This window comes from Schistocerca serialis, chromosome 6, assembly GCF_023864345.2.
Source record: "Schistocerca serialis cubense isolate TAMUIC-IGC-003099 chromosome 6, iqSchSeri2.2, whole genome shotgun sequence".
NCBI lineage: Eukaryota > Metazoa > Arthropoda > Insecta > Orthoptera > Acrididae > Schistocerca > Schistocerca serialis.
The window spans coordinates 210,305,731-210,322,070 of record NC_064643.1 but is presented as its reverse complement, the minus strand read 5'-3'; the positions used below and the strand labels follow the sequence as shown (position 1 = coordinate 210,322,070).

Here is a 16,340-nt window from a genome sequence, read left to right as displayed (position 1 = left end):
ACTGCAGGCCGACCCGTTGATTTCCCCTTACAGAGGCATCCAGAAGCTTTAATCTGCGCATACCATCGCCGAATGGAGTTAGCATTTGGTGGATCTTTGTTGAACTTCGTCCTGAAGTGTCGTTGCACCGTTATGACTGACTGATGTGACTGCATTTCAAGCACGACATACGCTTTCTCTGCTCCTGTCGCCATTTTGTCTCACTGCGCTCTCGAGCGCTCTGGGGGCAGAAACCTGAAGTGCGGCTTCAGCCGAACAAAACTTTATGACTTTTTCTACATATTTGTAGTGTGTCGTCACCATATGTCAATGAATGGAGCTACAGTGAATTTATGAAATCGCTTCAATCATTTGTAATAGCCCTGTATATGAAGGTAGTATGTGTTCCCGAAAGAACAGATACCGTTGATGACCGAGCAGCTTCTCTAGAATGAAATGATAATTAAATCGACACCCTAGCTGCAAACAGGCGTTGATATACGTCATTGGGGACATGGTGAAAATGTGTGCACACATTGCCAGATCGATCGCAGCGTGGTCAGTCTCACTATTTTTCTCAAAGCATGTGCAGATTCGATGATGTAACTATAATACCTACATGGGGCTCACAGTAACACTACACAGTTTGGTAGAAGTTTCAGCAAAATAGAAAAACCGTTACAGTCAATTACCGATGTTAATATTTGGTTGCGAGATGTAACTTGATGAGTAGAAGAATATTAAAATCGATCTTCAAAAACTGAAAACACAGACTATGAATGTGTACTACCGTAAACGTTTTTCTTGCTAGTCACATTTTGCCTTATAAGGTCATCATAACATGAATAATTAATATTGTAGAGCTTTTACAATTCCTGGTTTTCATTCACAAAAAGTAACGACTGCCTTACAGTTGTGATTCATCTATGGTAGAAAAATCAACAATGTAAAGAATTCTTGTTTTATTCTACTGTATCGTGAGAACGTTTTCAATTGTACAAACAGCAACAGCGTTAACATGTACCTTGTTTAAATGAAGGCAACTCTTAAATATATACCATTACCCGTTCACGTATTGTGAGAAATACTCTACATGTAATGTACACATAATATCTCTCTGAAGTGGTACTCCGAAATTAAAAAAAAAATGAATGTCAACTATGGTAAACTGAAAAATTTGCCGTAATACACATTTCTGTTGTTATAAAATTAAATTTGTTTTTGTTAAAATATTTATTCTAGGTATGTGCTATTTATCACACAAAAATATGTTAGCAATAGGTGTATAACACAATAACACTACAGAACAGGATTTAATTCTTAATTTTAGCACGCAGTTCCCGATAATATATTAACAATGACATAATTATTTTGATATTTAATTTTGATTAGCCTCACATTCTTTTAAAGGGCCTGACATAATCATTGATAAAGAAGTGCTTACTTAGCAAGCTCCATTTACCGCCTACTGCTCAGATGAAAAACGGCATATTCTCTGCAAGACACTAGAAATTAGATGTTTGACTCATGAAACACGTGAGACGTCTTAAAGCATTGAAATATGCTTTTTTTCGGAAGCTATTCAACGATAGACACAACTGTGAGGGGATTACCTCAAAGGAGGGGCCTTATTGCAATATACGCTATTTTAAATTTATGGTTCTTTCATCTTTGCCAACGTTTTTATCCGCTCTACAAATGAGGTTAGCCGGATAGATATTTAAGCTCTGCCCAAAGGCACATTCGAAGCAGCAGCTCCGGCAGACGCGGTAAAAACTGCTGTGCGCCGAAAGCGAAAAGGCCAGATGGGAAAATGTTATTACGTGGCCCAGAGAATCACAGATGAAACATGTGTCGCAAGCGTAAGAGCAGTTCACAGGGGAATAGTACACGACGGATTAAAAAAGGAATACAAGGCAAAAACTGTGTTATAAAAAGAAATTCACAATTTTCACGAAGACAAACCCTTCAGTTTCTGTTTCTCGCTTCTTTTTTCCTTCACATCGTCGAATTCATGTTTCCGTGACATCACCGCGTTGCAGAAGCACTACCTTCTTTCTTTTGTGATATACGATTGTTTTTTCGTGCTCTCTTGTGAATATATTCTAAGTCGTCAATTTACAGTTAACTTATAGAACTTGACTTCATATGTCTTTTTTAACCTGTATCGAGTAAGCAAACTCGAAAATATGTAGCCTGTTATACTCGATCTCTGTGTGGAAATATTGATATTGGAGATAACTAAAATAGAAATGATGTGTAGCTTTGCAGCTGTATAAAATTAATGATGACATTCGAAACTGAAATCGCTCCGAAATTCCTCATTTCTTACTGGTAATAGTGACGAAAGAAAGAATTTAAGGCCCACTGAGGACAACCCTGTATATATTAAATACCTGTAATATGTGTTGAAGAAGTAACTGGAACCCGCCATCAACTATTTATACGACAGATTGCTCAAAGTTGTGTTCCATACAGGTAAGAAAGTCATCTTGCTTTCTTTTACCTTAAATCACCATTGCTTTTAGCAATCAATCTTTGGCTATGCTCTGGCTTTAAAGAGAGAAAACGCAGCAAACCACAGTTTCTTTTGATCAGGGCTTGGGAGAGTAATAGGCCTACAACTGTTAGGTATATTAATTAAGACATGGTCTCTGTTTCTTGAATAGAACGAATTTGTTGGTAAGATAACTTAAAATTTCTCAATACAGATCTAAAAATGGTTCAAATGGCTCTGAGCACTATGGGACTTAACATCTGAGGTCATCAGTCCGCTAGAACTCAGAACTACTTAAACCTAACTAACCTAAGGACATCACACACATCCATACCCGAGACAGTATTCGAACCTGCGGCCGTAGCAGTCGCGCGGTTCCGGACTGAAGCGCCTAGAAGCGCTCGGCTACCGCGGCCAGCCAATGTTATTGTTTCGGAGAATAGTTCCCTGAAATCTTTCTTCCCGAATGTGTTCTGGCTCCTCAGCACATCGTCTCAAGGCCATAGGAACTCCTCATCCGTAGACCAGGTCCGTTCTTTCGTACAAATAATAAATAAATTCTGGGAACAAAGGAAACTCACTTGGAGCAAGATGCAGGTACCGTCTCGGCGAATCGTTGATTTGTGATTGGGGCAGCAGAAATCACCAACCTTCCCGAGTTCACTATGTAGTAACTGCACTGAATGGCTCCGGGAGATTTGTTAAATAATAACCGAGTGTGGTGCTCCCACCCTGATTCAACTCATCTTTAAAATCATCTCAGCGTACTATAGCCACCATAATACAACCATTACCACGTTGGAACACGTGAGGCAATACTGACCCTACGACTTATCTTAGATGAAAGATTAAGGAAAGGCAAACCTACGTTCCTAGCATTTGTAGACTTAGAGAAAGCTTTTGACCATGTTGACTGGAATACTCTCTTTCAGATTCTGAAGGTGGCAGGGGTAAAATACAGGGAGTGAAAGGCTATTTAAATTTGTACAGAAATCAGATGGCAGTTAAAAGAGTCGAAGGACATGAAAGGGAAGCAGTGGTTCGAAAGGGAGTGAGACAGGGTTGTAGGCTCCCCCCGATGCTATTCAATCTGTATATTGAAAGAAAAGTTCGGAGTAGGTATTAAAATCCATGGAGAAGAAATAAAAACTTTGAGGTTCGCCGATGACATTGTAATTCTGTCAGAGACAGCAAAGGACTTGGAAGAGCAGCTGAACGGAATGGACAGTGTCTTGAAAGGAGGGTATAAGATGAACATCAACAAAAGCAAAACGAGGATAATGGAATGTAGTCGAATTAAGTCGGGTGATGCTGCGGGAATTAGATTAGGAAATGAGGCACTTAAAGTAGTAAAGGAGTTTTGCTATTTGGGGAGAAAAATAACTGATGATGGTCGAAGTAGAGAGGATATAAAATGTAGACTGGCAATGGCAAGGAAAGCGTTTCTGAAGAAGAGAAATTTGTTAACATCGAGTATAGATTTAAGTGTCAGGAAGTCATTTCTGAAAGTATTTGTATGGAGTGTAGCCATGTATGGAACTGAAACATGGACGATAAATAGTTTGGACAAGACGAGAATAGAAGCTTTCGAAATGTGGTGCTACAGAAGAATGCTGAAGATTAGCTGGGTATATCACATAACTAATGAGGAGGTACTGAATAGGATTGGGGAGAAGAGGAGTTTGTGGCACAACTTGACTAGAAGAAGGGATCGGTTGGTAGGACGTGTTCTGAGGCATCAAAGGATCACCAATGAAGTATTGGAGGGCAGCGTGGAGGGTAAAAATCGTAGTGGGAGACCAAGAGATGAATACACTAAGCAGATTCAGAAGGATGTAGGCTGCAGTAGGTACTGGGAGATGAAGAAGCTTGCACAGGATGCAGTAGCATGGAGAGCTGCATCAAACCAGTCTCAGGACTGAAGACCACAACAACAACGACAAACAACCACGTTGAGCCATATCGTTCTTAGTAACTGTAAAATTCAGTACATATCCCATAAATACAGTTTGACCTTGCAAAACTGCTTGCGAATCCAAATTGCTGTCGCGCGGGCGGCTACGGGCGGAATTCGACTCACAGAGCAGCCCAGAGGTGCCTCCCACAGCTCCTGAGGGCTTCAACACCAAGAAGAATCGCTTCTTTGGTATTAACAAGATCAATGTGTAGTTTTTTTGTTTTTGTTTTTTGAGACGGGTTCCTTATTCTAACTGCGATCATACATAGTCAAATCACCAATAATTTTAAGGTTTTTTCATGAAAGATCACCTTAAAACTAAATGCCAACAAACTCTGCCCCATTTTTTTACGGTGATTCAATGCCCTATGACCCAAAGCATTGTCTACGAAAAATATGAAGCACCAATGTCTCTGTTGAACACTTCGTTGATTTGAAATGTGAGACAAGCAATCACATCTCTACTATTAAAACTATCCAGATCCAACTTCTCTTTAAAATCGCCACTGCGTACTACAGCTTCATTGTCCGGCAATTACAATGTTGAGTTCCATCATTCTTAGTAATTGTAAATTCAAGACACATACCACAAACACTGATGCAACTACAATACTTACATGGAACACACAATAACATTACCCAGTTTTGTAGAAATTCTAGCAAAATAGGAAAGCTGTTATCATCAATTACCAATGTTAATAATTGGCTCCAGGAAGTAAGTTGCTCCGTAGAAAAATATTCAAATCAACCTACAAAAACTGAAAACGCAATGTATGAATATTTTGCGCTAGAAATGGTTTTCGTGTTAGTCGGAGTTTGGCTTATAAGGCCTCTCTGTCTCGAACAGAACGAATTTGTTGGGAAGACAAGTTAAAGCTTCTGCAATACAGACCTATTCAGGTTATTCTTTTGGAGAATAGTACTCTGGATTCTTTCTTCCTGAATGTGTTCTGGTACCTCGGCATATTTCCTCACGGTCACAGGAACTCCTCATTCTTTCGTTGAAATAATAAATAAATTCTGGGAACAAAGGAAACTCACTTGGATCAAGATGAAGGTACCGTCACGGTGAATCGGTGGACTGTGACGGGGCCCGCAGTTTACAGACATCACCAACCCTGCGGATTTCACGATGTTGTAACTGCACTGAATGGCTCCGGGAGAGTTTAGTGATGATTTGTTAAATAATAATCGTGTGCGGTGGCGCAGTGGTAAGGCACTGATACCGCATTCGTGAGGACGAGGTTTCAGATCTCTGTCCGGCCACCCAGGTGTAGGTTCTCTGTGGTTTCCCTAAATCGCTTAAGGCAAATTTCGGGATGGTTCTTTTGAAAAGATCACGGGCGATTTCCTACCTCAGCGTTCCCCAATCCGATCCTGCGCTCCGTCTCTACTGACTTTGCCGTCGACGGGACAGTAAAAACTAATCTATCTTTCTTCCTTCTTCCTTTTTCCTTTTTTTTAAGTAAGAGCACAACCTATTTCATCCACCAAGTCTGCAGGACTGAATTAGTACTTCATAGTGTGAAATAGTATCTTGCTATGTCGATGCTTTAAAATGTTAACATGAATAATAGCTGTAGTTCGTTTACAACAAATCCGTCGCCGTCGTTACACACATCTGTATAAAAAACTCTTAAAGCCCTTGGGCAAAAATTACAATGAGATAGTGGTGACAGAGCATACACTTTGTGAGGAGAACGGCACTAAAAAATATCACCCAGTTCCAAATTGAGATCCCCATACGAAACATGTCATGAAATGTAATAGACCTGTATCCGCACTGTACTAGCAAAAAATACGCGACATCTTTCCGTCTCAGTATGGCACATTTGCCACACGGAACGAAAATGTTTTTACTGCACTCTAAGGCAAAAAAAAGACGCACATGTGCAGACAAACAGTTCGAAGCTGGACTCAGCAGATTTATATAAATTTTAGTTATGAAGCTACAAACATTCAAAGTTTTAGATGTGGTAGCAACATACTTTTCGTACCAGGTCGTATCTGGTGGTGGCGTTCCAAAACATCCCAAAGGTGTTCTATAGGATTGAGATCAGGATTCCGTGCAGGCCAGTCCATTACAGGAATGTTACTGTCGTGTAACCACTCTGCCACAAGCGTTGCATTATGAGCAGATGTTCGATCGTGATGAAAGATGCAGTCGCCATCCCCGAATTGCTCTTCAACAGTGGGAAGCAAGAAGGTGCTTAAAACATCAATGTAAGCCTGTACTGTGATGGTCCAACGCAAAACAACATGGGGTGCAAGCCCCCTCCATGAAAACCAAGACCACGCCATAACAACACCGCCTCCGAATTTTTCTGTTGGCACTACACACACTGGCAGATGACGTTCACAGGGCATTTTCCATACCCACACACTGCCATCGGATCGCCTACATTGTGTACCGTGATTCATCACTCAACACAACGTTTTTCCACTGTTCAATTGTCCACTGTTTACGCTCCTTACACCAAGCGAGGTGTCGTTTGGAATTTACTGGCGTGATGTGCGGCTTATGAGCAGACCACGAAATCGAAGTATTCTTACCTCACGCCTAACTGTCATGGTACTTGCAGTCGTTCCTGATGCAGTTTGGAAGTCCTCTGTGATGGTCTGGATAGATGTCTGCCAATTACACATTACGACCCTCAACTGTCGGCGGTCTCTGTCAGTCAACAGACGAGGTCGGCCTGTACTCTTTTGTGCCGTACGTGTCCCTTCACGTTTTCACTTCACTATCACATCGGAAACAGTGGGCCTAGGGTTGTTTAGGAATGTGGGAATCTCGAGTACAGACGTATGACACAAGTGACAACGAATGACCTGACCACGTTCGAAGTCGGTGAGTTCCGCGGAGCGCCCCATTCTGCTCTCTCACGGCGTTTGATGACTCCTGAGGTCACTGATATGGAGTACCTGGCAGTGGGTGGCAGCACAATGCACCTAATATATGAAAAACGTGTGTTTTGGATGTGTCCGGATGCTTTTGATCACGTAGTGTATGTGCTGACTGAAGCGACGAATGAAAGATTGTACCAAGGCCGGGACTTGTACCCGGGCTCCTGTTCACTAGGCAGATGCGCTGACAACTAAGACATCCTAGCACAGTGGCTTCGCATAGCTCCACTGACTACCCTACCACACCTCTCTCCTGAATCCAAATTCCCATTCACGCGTCAGGCAACTTGGTATTCTTCCTAAACTCGAACAACATTCCAGAGGCTCTCCAACTGTCTTGCAATAGCACATCAGAATAAAAGCAAGTCTTCTGGTCCAGACTGTATACCGATTAGGTTCCTTTCCGAGTATGCTGAGCATTAGCACCATACTTAACAAACATATACAACCGTTCGCTCGACGAAAGGTCTGTACCCAAAGACTGGAAAGTTTAACAGGTCACGCCAATATTCAAGAAAGGTAGTAGGAGTGATCCACTAAATTACAGGCCCATATCGTTAACGTAGATATGCAGCAGGATTTTAGGACATTATGAATTACCTCGAAGGAAGCGGTCTATTGACACACAGTCAACATGGGTTTAGAAAACATCGTTCCTGTGAAACACAATTGACTCTTTATTCACAACAAGTGCTGAGTGCTATTGACAAGGCATTTCAGATCGATTCAGTATTCCTGGATTTCCGGAAGGGTTTCGACACTGTACCACACAAGTGGCTCGTAGTGAAATTGCGTGCTTACGGAATATCGCCTCTGTTATGTGACTGGATTTGTGATTTCCTGTCAGAGAGGTCACACTTCGAAGTAATTGACGGAAAGTCATCGAGTAAAACAGAAGTGATTTCAGGCGTTCCACAAGGTAGTGTTATAGGCCCTTTGCTGTTCCTTATCTATATAAACGATTTGGGAGACAATCTGAGCAGCCGTCTTCGGTTGTCTGCAGATGATGCTGTCGTTTATCGACTAATAAAGTCATCAGAAGATCAAAACAAACTGCAAAACGATTTAGAAAAAAATATCTGAATCGTGCGAAAAGTGGCATTTGACCCTAAATAACGAAAAGTGTGAGGTCATCCACACTAGTGCTAAAAGGAACTCGTTAAACTTCGGTTACACGATAAATCAGTCTAATCCAAAAGTCGTAAATTCAATTAAATACCTAGGTATTACAATTACGAACAACTTAAATTGGAAAGAACACATACAAAATGTTGTGGGGAAGCTAACCAAAGGCTGCGTTTTATTGGCAGGACACTTAGAAAATGTAACAGAGCTACTAAGGAGACTGCCTACACTACGCTTGTCCTCTTTTAGAATAATGCTGCGGTGTGAGATCCTTACCAGATAGGACTGACGGAGTACATCTAAAAAGTTCAAAGAAAGACAGCACGTTTTGTATTATCGCGAAAAATTGGAAGGCAGAAATGATACAGGATTTGGGCTGGAAATCATTAAAAGAAAGGCGTTTTTCGTTGCGACTGAATCTTCTCACGAAATTCCAATCACCAACTTTCTCCTCCGAATGAGAAAATATTTTGTTGACACCGACCTACATCATAGAGAGGAACGACTGAAGCGGCGAATGAAAATGTGCCAGGGTGGCGTAATGGTTGTCACATTTGCCTGATGAGCAGACATGGAATCCCAGCGTTGGTAGCCGGCCGGTGTGGCCGTGCGGTTAAAGGCGCTTCAGTCTGGAACCGCGTGACCGCTACGGTCGCAGGTTCGAATCCTGCCTCGGGCATGGATGTGTGTGATGTCCTTAGGTTAGTTAGGTTTAATTAGTTCTAAGTTCTAGGCGACTGATGACCTCAGAAGTTAAGTCGCGTAGTGCTCAGAGCCATTTGAACCAGCGTTGGTAAAAATTTTCATTCGCTCTTTCAGTCTGCATATATACACCATAGACGTTTGAGACTTGAAAAGGTCTTTGGAACCACATAGATTTATTTAATTTTTTTAAATTATGTAAGTCTGTAGGCTTTTGTGGCCGTTGTCACTGAAGTTAAAATCTTCTGGGTTATTAGGCCGCGTAATGTTTCTTCTAAAATGTTCGACGTTTCCACGTCTCTGCTGGGACCTTCCTCAGGATCTTCAGGATCTTTTGGTGTCCACTACTGCTAGAACACTCATGTTCTAGCAATAGTGGACACCAAAAGATCCTGAGGAAGATCCCAGCAGAGGGGTCGAAACGTCAAACATTTTAGAAGAAACATGACGCGGCCTAATAACCCAGAAGATTTTAACTTCATTTTTTTGAAATTATCATTCGTACTCTAGACCGTCAAAGATTAACCTCTCTGCCAGAACGTCGCCACCGGATTTCGTAGTTTTGCGGTGAATTTAGTCTGATGCCGTGTACTGCATTCGAGCGGAATAATTCCTGCACAGGTCTCCGATTCCGCGCTGTCTCTCAGCTTCCAACAAAAAAGAAAGAGAAGTAAGCCAAGGAAGCAGCCTTGGGAAGGTCGCCGGCTGCGGCTGCAGCAGCGGTGAGTCAACAGCCCGGAAGGACAGCCGCACGCCGGTTATTTTAGATGGGAAGCTAGCGGGCGGTGCCAAGCGCCACGCCGCCCCGCAACCAGCCACTGTGTTGTAACGAGGCCGCTGTCCTGTGTGTTGCAGCGGACGGCGTCACGTACTCGTTCGGCGTGCTCTACGTAGAGTTCCTGGACGCCTTCAAGGAGGGCAAGGGCGCCACCGCGCTCATCGCTTCCATCCTCGTCGGCGTTACCTTCTGTTCCGGTGAGTAGCCATCCCACTCTCACACTCAGTTTTGGTGCGATCATTGATTAATATACACTGACGTGACAGAAGTCGTGGGATAGCGATATGCACATATACACGGTGGTCCATTGATCGTAACCGGGCCAAATATCTCACGAAATAAGCGTCAAACGAAAAAACTAAAAAGAACGAAACTTGTCTAGCTTGAAGGGAAAAACCAGATGTCGCTATGGTTGGCCCGCTAGATGGCGCTGCCATAGGTCAAACAGATATCAACTGCATTTTTTTAAAAATAGGGACCCCCATTTTTATTACATATTCGTGTAGTACGTAAAGAAATATGAATGTTTCAGTTGGACCACTTTTTTCGCTTTGTGATAGATGGCGCTGAAATAGTCACAAACATATGGCTCACAATTTTAGACGAACAGTTGTTAACAGGTAGGTTTCTTAAATTAAAACACAGAACGTAGGTACGTTTGAACATTTTATTTCGGTTGTTCCAATGTGATACATGTACCTTTGTGAACTTATCATTTCTGAGAACGCATGCTGTTACAGCGTGATTAGCTGTAAGTACCACATTAATGCAATAAATGCTCGTGTTGTCAGGCGTTGTCGGTGGATCACGATAGCAAATATCCTTCAACTTTCCCCACAGAAAGAAATCCGGAGACGTCAGATCCGGTGAACGTGCGGGTCATGGTATGGTGCTTCGACAACCAATCCACCTGTCATAAAATATGCTATTCAATCCCACTTCAACCTCACGCGAGCTATGTGCCGGACATCCATCATGTTGGAAGTACATCGCCATTCTGTCTACATCTACATCTACATTGATACTCCGCAAGCCACCCAACGGTGTGTGGCGGAGGGCACTTTACGTGCCACTGTCATTACCTCCCTTTCCTGTTCCAGTCGCGTATGGTTCGCGGGAAGAACGACTGTCTGAAAGCCTCCGTGCGCGCTCTAATCTCTCTAATTTTACATTCGTGATCTCCTCGGGAGGTATAAGTAGGGGGAAGCAATATATTCGATACCTCATCCAGAAACGCACCCTCTCGAAACCTGGCGAGCAAGCTACACCGCGATGCTGATGCCACTTGAGTTTATTAAACATCACCGTAACGCTATCACGGTTACCAAATAACCCTGTGACGAAACGCGCCGCTCTTCTTTGGATCTTCTCTATCTCCTCCGTCAGACCGATCTGGTACGGATCCCACACTGAGGAGCAATACTCAAGTATAGGTCGAACGAGTGTTTTGTAAGCCACCTCCTTTGTTGATGGACTACATTTTCTAAGCACTCTCCCAATGAATCTCAACTTGGTACCCGCCTTACCAACAATTAATTTTATATGATCATTCCACTTCAAATCGTTCCGCACGCATACTCCCAGATATTTTACAGAAGTAACTGCTACCAGTGTTTGTTCCGCTATCATATAATCATACAATAAAGGATCCTTCTTTCTATGTATTCGCAATACATTACATTTGTCTATGTTAAGGGTCAGTTGCCACTCCCTGCACCAAGTGCCTATCCGCTGCAGATCTTCCTGCATTTCGCTACAATTTTCTAATGCTGCAACTTCTCTGTATACTACAGCATCATCCGCGAAAAGCCGCATGCAGTGTAACGTCTTGTAGTAACATCGGTAGAGCATTATGTAGGAAATCAGCAAACATTGCATCCTTTATATTGCCATCGATAAAATGGAAGCCAATTATCCTTCCATCCATAATGCCGCACCATACTCGAACCCACCACTTCGCTGATGTTCCAGTTGTCGCAGCCATCGTGGATTTTCCATTGCCCAGTAGTGCATATTATGCCGGTTTTCGTTACCGCTGTTGGTGAATGACGCTTCGTCGCTAAATAGAACGATTGCAAAAAATCTGTCATCGTCCCGTAATTTCTCTTGTGCCCAGTGGCAGAACTGTACACGACGTTCAAAGTCGTCGCCATGCAATTCCTGGTGCATAGAAATATGGAACGAGTGCAATCGATGCTGATGTAGCATTCTCAACACCGACGTTTTTGAGATTCCCGATTCTCGCGCAATTTGTCTGCTATTGATGTGCGGATTAGCCGCGACAGCAGCTAAAACACCTACCTGGGCATCATCATTTGTTGCAGGTCATGGTTGACGTTTCACATGTGGCTGAACACTTCCTGTTTCCTTAAATAACGTAACTATCCGGCGAACGGTCCGGACGTCGTTGGTAAACGGTCCATTTTAACACGGGTAATGTATCACGAAGCAAATACCGTCCGCACTGGCGGAATGTCACGCGATACGACGTACTTATACGTTTGTGACTATTACAGCGCCATCTATCACAAAGCGAAAAAAGTGGTCCAACTAAAACATTCGTATTTCTTTACGTACTACACGAATATGTAATAAAAAAGGGGGATTCCTATTTAAAAAACGCAGTTGATATCCGTTTGACCTATGGCGGCGCCATCTAGCGCGCCAACCGTAGCGCCATCTGGTTGCCTCTTCAAGCTAGACGAGTTTCGTTCTTTGTAGTTTTTTCGTTTGATGCTTATTTCGTGAGATATTTTGCCCGATCACTATCAATGGACCACCATGTACCGATCGTGGTAGTATCGCTTACATGGTGTATAAAAGTGCTGTGTACTGGTTGAGCTGTCATTTGTGGCCAAGTGATTCGTGCGAAAAGTTTCCGACGTGATTATGGCCGCACGGCGGAAATCAGCAGTCTTTGAACGTGGATTGGTACTTAGTGCTAGACGCGTGGGACTTTCGGAAATGATTAGGGAATTCAATATTCCTTGTCCACCGAGTCAAGAGTATGCCGAAAAATGGTTCAAATGGCTCTGAGCACTATGGGACTTAACATATGAGGTCATCAGTCCCCTAGTACTTAGAGCTACTTAAACCTAACTAACCTAAGGACATCACACACAACCAAGCCCGAGGCAGGATTCCAACCTGCGACCGTAGCAGCAGCGCGGTTCCCGACTGAAGCGCCTAAAAATGTTCGGCCACAGCGGCCGAGAGTATTCCGAGAATACGAAATTCCAGGCATCTTCTCTCACCACGGACAACACTGTGGCCCATGGTCTTCACTTAACGACCGAGAGCAGCGGCGTTTTTCGTAGAGTTGCCAGTGCTAACAGAAAAGCAACACTGCGTGAAATTACCGGAAGCATATGCGGAAACTAGAACGAACGTATCCGTTAGACCAGTGCCGCGAAATCTGACGTTAGTGGGCTATGGAAGCAGATGGTATGACATATCGCCTGTAGCGCCCCTCCTAGGCTCGTGACCGTATCCTTTGGACCCTATAGCATTGGAAAACCTTGGCCTGGTCATATAAGCCCCGATTATAGTTGGTAAGAGCTGATAGTAGGGTCAGAGTGTGGCATAGACCCTACGAATGCTATGCACCCAAGTTGTCAAAAAGGCACTGTGTAAGATGTTGGTGGCTCTATAATGGCGTGATCTGTGTTTACATGGAATGGACTGAGTCCTCTGGTCAAACTGAACCGATCATTGGCTGTAAACGATTGTGCCGGGCTACTTGGAGACCATCTACAGCCATTCATGGACTTCATGTTACCAAACAACGATGGAATTTTTATCTCTGACAGTGAGCCATGTGACCGGGCCACAATAGTTCGTGATTGGTTTGAAGAACATTCTGGAGAAACTTTCGGCTTTCTAGATCGGCTGACAGGAACCCCATCGAACATTTATGGGACATAATCGAGAGGTCTTGCCATGCACAAAATCCTGTACCAGCAACACCTCCGGATTTGTGGACGGCTACAGAGGCATCATGGTTCAATATTTCTGCAGGGGACTTCCAACAACGCGTTGAGTCCATGCCACGCGGAGTTGCTGCGTTACGGCAGACAAAAGCAGGTCCGACACGACATTAGGAGGTATCCGATGACTTTTGTCACCTCAGTGTAAGAAGCCTGTAAAAGAATTAAAAATTACAGTAAGTATCGGTTAAAGACAATCTTTGTTGCAATTTTAGTTTTTTATTTTTCAACGACGCGTTTCGCCTTACTTAGGCATCTTCAGGTTATCTTTTCTAGATGGATGCGAGAGGCACCATGATCTGCATAACGCGTTCCCGTTCACAGGAGCGAGTTACAGAGCTCCTGTGAACGGGAACGCGTTATGTAGATCTTGGTGCCTCTTGCATCCATTTAGAAAAGATAACCTGAAGATGCCTAAATAAGGCGAAACGCGTCGTTGAAAAATAAAAAAAACTAAAATTCCAACCAAGATTGTTTTTAACCAATACTGTTAAGCACTGGTTTGCTGTATGCCACATATGGATTGGAAGAAATTACAGTAAATGCAAGTGATACAAGTACGGAAAAAATTTAAAAAATAAGAGTACGTCAAGGACGCAAAATATCACCCATGCTTTTTAATACCCATATTAAATACATTATCCTAAACTAGAGGCAAAACATACAAAAGGTGTTAAAATAGCAAAAGAAACCATGTTAAATGGTTTACTTCATGCAGATAATGTCTTGGTATAGCAAGATCAGGTCAACGTGCACTATACCACCTGAATGACCTTTGCAAACAATACTGTGTTTCTAAGACCTAGACTAAAATTACGGCTTTCTGGGACAAACATGCGTTCCGATCCTAAAACATTGTGGAGAATGTGATTTTAGAACAAGTGTCATTCTTCACTTTTTTCGGATGTTGAATCGGTCTAGACGGTAATAAACATATAGGTGCAAGATTGGCCACATTTGAAAATACATACACTGCCGGAAGAAACATGCAACACCCTCAGGGACTGCGTTCAGGGACACCAGAGTGCAATATGTGCACATTGAGGGTTTCTATTGTTAGTGATTGATTGCGCACCGTCTTTGGCGATAAGGTGGCACTCTGGACGCCTGTGTGTCCCCACCCTGTGCCGGCCGCTGTGGCCGAGCGGTTCCAGGCGCTTCACTCCGGAACCACGCTGCTGCTACGGTCGCAGGTTCGAATTCTGCCTCGGTCATTGATGTGTGTGATGTCCTTAGGTTGGTTAGCTTTAAGTAGTTCTAAGTTCTAGGGGACTGATGACCTCAGGTGTTAAGTCTCATAGTGCTCAGAGCCATTTGAACCGCCCCCTGTTTTGCCACTGCAGGCAGTAATTTTGCTCAGTTTAACGGCGAACAGTATGTGCAACATTCATTCTAGGGTATAACCATGCCTCGCCGGCGAGTACATACTCCTCTTGAACAACTTCAGCCATTTGATCAGTGTCGCATTATGGGCCTACAGGAAGCTGGATGGGCGTGTCGACGGGTTACTGCACACGTTGGGAACAACGTACCTTTGGTACCTTGCTGCTTTCAGCAGTGATCTGTGGAACATTGGCGAGACAGCAGAGCTGGTTCTGGACGTCCACGTACAGACGCAAACCAGGATTGACGCATTGTGAGAGCAGCAGTGGCGGACCGAACATCATCCAGGGAACAAACCTGGGCATATGGTGCACCTAATGTACACCAAGGAACATTGGAACAGTGTGCTGAAACAGGGCTAAAATCACGTGTGATAACACTGACACCGCGACACCACCTAGCATTGCTCTTCTGGCGTCTTGGAAGAGTCGGCTGGGCGGTAGTATGTCACTCTGCTGTCTCAAGTCATAAGAGCAGGTTCTGTTCGTATGCGAGGGATGCACTGCAAGTGCGTGGCATAGACCTGGTAGCGGTCTATTTCGGTGTGCATTCACCAACAACACACAAGTCCCACGTCAGGCTTCATGGTGTGGGGGCCATCAGTTAAGGCTCGCGGTCCCATTTGGTGTTTCTGCAGTATAAAGTAACCAGTGGCCGCTACAATGTACAGACTGTTATTCCCGTGCTACTGCCATTTCTTCAAAAGGAATGTGGCGTGATTTTCCAGCAGGACAATGCGCGTCCACATACGGCTGTTGCGGCGCAATTTATTGTTCATAGTGTATAACTACTGCTCTGATCAGCAAGAGCAACAGATCTCTCGCCAATTGAACACTTACGAGTCATAGTGAAGCGGGAACTTCCTCATGCTCCACATCTTACAAGAACCATTGCCGAATTGCAACAAAGGTGCAAGGTCCGTGGGACAGTCTATCGCAGAACGCCATTCGGCACCTTTACGATCGTTTGCATGCTAGACTACACCTCTGCGCTGCCGCGCCGGCCGCGGTGGTCTAGCGGTTCTAGGCG

At 43.7% G+C, this 16,340-nt stretch overlaps 1 protein-coding gene across 1 annotated transcript in view; it reads left to right on the top strand.

Annotated features, from left to right (window-relative positions):
• The window catches only part of LOC126484757 (monocarboxylate transporter 9), a 694,178-nt gene that overhangs the window by 531,166 nt on the left and 146,672 nt on the right, over positions 1–16,340 (top strand). The window contains exon 2 of the mRNA XM_050108351.1: positions 10,020–10,139. Within this exon, the coding sequence (XP_049964308.1) occupies positions 10,020–10,139 (120 nt within the window). The remainder of the gene's footprint in view (positions 1–10,019; positions 10,140–16,340) is intronic.